We start from the raw sequence: 4,146 nt of genomic DNA, 5'->3' as shown, positions 1-4,146 counted from the left end.
AGGTACTCGGGAGGGAATCGTTTTTTCGTCCTTAGCCGAATGGAGGAACTCGGGAAGGAATTATGTATTCTTCCTTGACCAAGTTGGCACTTGGGAGGGAATTAACTTCCTTGGCCGAGTGTAGGTACTCAGAAGGGAATCGTTTTTTTGTCCTTAGCCGAGTGCAGGAACTCAGGAGGGAATTATGTATTCTTCCTTGACCAAGTTGGCACTTGGGAGGGAATTAACTTCCTTGGCCGAGTGTAGGTACTCGGAAGGGAATCGTTTTTTCATCCTTAGCCGAGTGGAGGAACTCGGGAGGGAATTTATTCTCTGACAAGTTTGAGTGCGAGTTTGTTGTGAGGGAACTCAAGTAAATGAGACTGAATTGTGTTTCATTACTGAGGTGTCTCGGGCTCTACAATTTTTGTTGGGGTCGGCCGAATTGGACTGAATTGTTGTGGGGGTCGGCCAATGTTTCCTGTCAAGAGATAATTGGTGATGTTAGTCATCCAATTTTTTTCTCCTTGTCGAATTTCTAAGCACTCAGACTCTACAATGCTTGGACTTTGTAGCTCTTGATGTATTGCACTACGGAGTTGGTTCGTCTTCTTACTACTTTCCAACTTTGCCAATTGGTCGGCCCTCGTATTGATCTCTAGGGGTATGACTTATGTAGACCTCTTCAAAGGTATCCTTGAGTTTTTGGAAGGCGTGGAAGTACTTGAGCAACATCGGCTCCTTGACTTGAAATGTTCCATTTATCTGCTCCGTGACTACCTGGGAGTCACTCCAACACTTAACTCTCGTGATCCCCAATTCTCTTGCCAGACGCAAACCGGCTAGCAAGGCTTTATATTCGGCTTGATTTTTGGAAGTCTTGAAGTTGAAGCATAGTGATTGTTCTACCACCATGTTGTCCAGTCCTTTAAGTATGATCCCGGCTCCGTTACCCTGTTGGTTTGATGACCCGTTTACGTGTAATGTCCATACTGCCTTTTCTAACGCGGTTTCAAGGTGAAACTCATTTAATAAGTCAACCATGCTTTGAGCTTTGATATGACCTTTTGATTCGAACTAAATGTCAAATTGCAATGGCTCTATTGACCATGCTACCATTCTACCTGCGAGCTCGGGCTTTCTCAAGACTTTGGCTATCGGATTGTCCGTCCTTATGACTATTTTATGGCTTTGAAAGTAGTGGCGTAAGTGGCGAGCCGCCTCTACCAAAGCAAAGACTGTCTTTTCGAGCTGCTGGTATCGAGTCTCTGCTTCTTGTAGGACTCTACTAACGAAGTATACCGGAACTTGCTCTTTCCTTTCTTGTACCAAGGCAGCACTAATGGCCTTTTTAGAGAAAACTATGTAGACTATGAGGTCTAACTGAGGGTTCTATTTAGACAAGAGTGGTGGTGCAACAAGCATCGCTTTGAATTCTTGGAATGACAATTCACACTCCTCGGTCCATTGGAATTTGCGGGCCTTCTTCAACAGCGACATTATTGGCCTAGACTTGTCCGCCATGCATGGTAAGAAACGGGCCAGTGATGCTATTCGCCTAGCCAAGCGCTGCACTTCCTTGACGTTGCGAGGTCTCCTCATGTCGATGATAGCCTCATCGAACACCTGCCTTAGGTCTTTGATGTGATCGTCCATGGAGTCAGACTTTACCACCAGGTCGTCTACATACACTTCTAAACACTTCTCAATCTGCTGGTGGAAGATCTTGTCCATGAGTCTTTGGTAAGTTGCCCCCGCATTCTTCAAACCAACCGGCATGACTCTGTAATGAAAGTTAGCCGACTCTGTGATGAACGCTGTTTACCCCTCGTCTGGTGGATACATGGGTATCTGATTGTACCCAGAATAAGCATCAAGGAAGCTAAGTATTTGATGGCTTGCTACCCCGTCTACCAATGCGTCTATGTGTGGCAGGGGATAAGCATCTTTCGGGCATGCCTTGTTCGGATCTGTGTAGTCGGTACACATCCGTCATTTGCCATTGGCCTTCTCGACCATTACCATATTGGCCAACCAAGTGGAGTACTTAACTTCCCTGATAAATCTCGCTTGAAGTAGCTTGGTTGTCTCTTCTTTTACCGCCTGGGCCCTTTCTCCCCCCATCTTTCTTTTCTTTTGGGCGATGGGCTTGGCATCTCGACACACTGAGAGGCGGTGGTAGTGAAAGCTTGGGTCAATGCCTGGCATGTTGGCGGCTGTCCACGCGAATAGGTCTAAGTACTTCACGAGGATTTGCTTGATGTATCTTGCCTCGACCTCTGACAGTTGGGAACTCAAGTACGTGACCTGTTCTTCGTTTCTCCCGAGTTAAAATGGGGTTGTTGTCTCTATCGATTCAACTCGGTGTTCGTCTTCGGACCTCGAATCCAGCTCTAAGCTTATGTCTGACCCATCTTTGTGGGTGTCTCTAATCACATTAACCTCCTGTCGAGGCTTAGGGGTAAGTGCCATCTTCAGACTAGCAAAGTAACATTCGCGAGCCATTTTTTGATCGGCATGCAAGGTGATCACCGTGCCAGCTTCGGATGGGAACTTCATGGTCAGGTGTGGAGTGGACACAATGGCTCGAAGGTTGTTCAATGAGGGTCGTCCCAGCAAGATATTGTAGGAGGTGTTTACGTGCACCATTACATATCGTACTTTAACCCTTCGTCCCTCTCGTTCGTCCCCGAAGTAAGTGTATAAATCAATTGTTCCTCGGGTATCCACTCGTTTGCCCGAGAATCCGAGTAAGGGCTCGCTGTAGGGTACCAATTCGTGCTCGGGAATGCCCAACTGTTTGAAAGTCTTCCAATATAGGATATCGGCCAAGCTCCCTTGATCCACAAGCGTCTTCCTCACAATGCAGTTGTTGATTTCCACACTGATTACCATTGGGTCGTCTTGCACCGGGTCGACTCCTTGGAAATCCTTGTTAGTGAATGTGATAGGTGGCATATGAATCGAGCTCATTCGTTCTACCGCTTTTATGGAACGGATTTCTCTCAGGTGTCTTTTTTGCACCTCCTCCCGCGAATCCCCCGGCTGTCGTATTTATTACTCTTCTCGGCTGATTGGGGTCTCGCGGCTGATCACTCTGCTCGTGGGACTTGCTACGTTCCCTGTGCCTATACTTCGGAGGAGCCCTTTCTTAGTCTTCTCTTTTGTGGTCTCTCCTGCTAGGATAACCGTCATGATTCCTCCTTCCCGAAGATTGGACAAAACTTTGAAGATGTCTCGATTTGACGAGATCCTCTATGCGGTCTCGGATGGTCGTGCACTATTCGGTGGTATGCCCCCGGTTTCTATGAAACTGACATGTTTTTGTTTTGTTTGCATGCGGTGGGGTCATGGCTCGACGAGGTACTGTGAGGACTTCGGTGGCGAGGGCCTGTTTCAGCACCTTGGTTCGGCTGGAGTTAAGGGGTGTGTATTGTGCATATCGGGGTCCTCGGGTACTCTTTTCCCGATCGAAAGCGTCCCGCGAATGGGATCTAGGGATGAATTTCTTCTCCTTCTTCTCTTGAAACAACTCGAGTCGGTTCTGGTTCCTGAATTTGGCTAACTCCTCCATCTGCATGTACTTTGTGGCCCTTTGTCTTAATTCGTCTAAGTCTCGGGACGGCTTCTTACATAGGTTGTTTACAAAGGGGTCTGGCCTCAATGCCGTGGTGAGGTGGTGCATTGCCACCGCTGGGTCTAGGTCTCGGATAGACAGGGTCATCTTCCTGAACCGTTCCATAAAGGTTCTTAAAGGTTCCTTCTTTTCCTGGCAAATATTGACCAACACGATGGAGGTGAGCTGATGGGGTCGGCTTGTGGCAAACTGTATTACAAATTGAGAGGACAAGGTTGTGAACGAGTCCATCGATCCTGGGGAAGTCTTGTAAACCAACTCAATGCTGGTCCTTTTAGTGATGTGGGAAAAACTTTACACATGACAGCGTCTTCGTCGGTATATAAACCGACTTGAGTGACGAAGGCATCAAGGTGTTCCTCGGGGTCGGTGGTTTCGTCATACTTTTCCAAGGCCAAGTTTTTCCAGTTGTTCGGCAACCGGGCTCCGGCGATGTCGGGATTAAACGGTGTTTTCCCTTATCGTTGTTGCTGTTCCAAAGTTGTTGTCGTCACTCCGCCAGGCAGCTGAAGAATTCTTGTCTCTTTGAC

The 4,146-nt window shown here is 47.6% G+C and overlaps 2 protein-coding genes across 2 annotated transcripts; both read right to left on the bottom strand.

Annotated features, from left to right (window-relative positions):
- Positions 1 to 594: 594 nt before the first annotated feature.
- Positions 595 to 1,023, bottom strand: LOC145949897 (uncharacterized). Its single transcript, XM_083060797.1, has one exon. The coding sequence runs from the start codon at positions 1,021 to 1,023 to the stop codon at positions 595 to 597; it is 429 nt and encodes a 142-aa protein (XP_082916923.1).
- Positions 1,024 to 3,259: 2,236 nt separating this feature from the next.
- On the bottom strand, positions 3,260 to 3,847 carry LOC145949896 (uncharacterized). The gene has a single exon (XM_083060796.1). It carries the CDS (start codon positions 3,845 to 3,847, stop codon positions 3,260 to 3,262), a length of 588 nt encoding a protein of 195 aa, XP_082916922.1.
- Between the last annotated feature and the right edge of the window lie 299 nt (positions 3,848 to 4,146).

The sequence above is a fragment of the Cajanus cajan genome, chromosome 7 (assembly GCF_000230855.2).
Source record: "Cajanus cajan strain Asha chromosome 7, NIPB_CcT2T_4, whole genome shotgun sequence".
Taxonomy (NCBI): Eukaryota; Viridiplantae; Streptophyta; class Magnoliopsida; order Fabales; family Fabaceae; genus Cajanus; species Cajanus cajan.
This window is presented reverse-complemented; position numbering and strand designations above follow the sequence as displayed.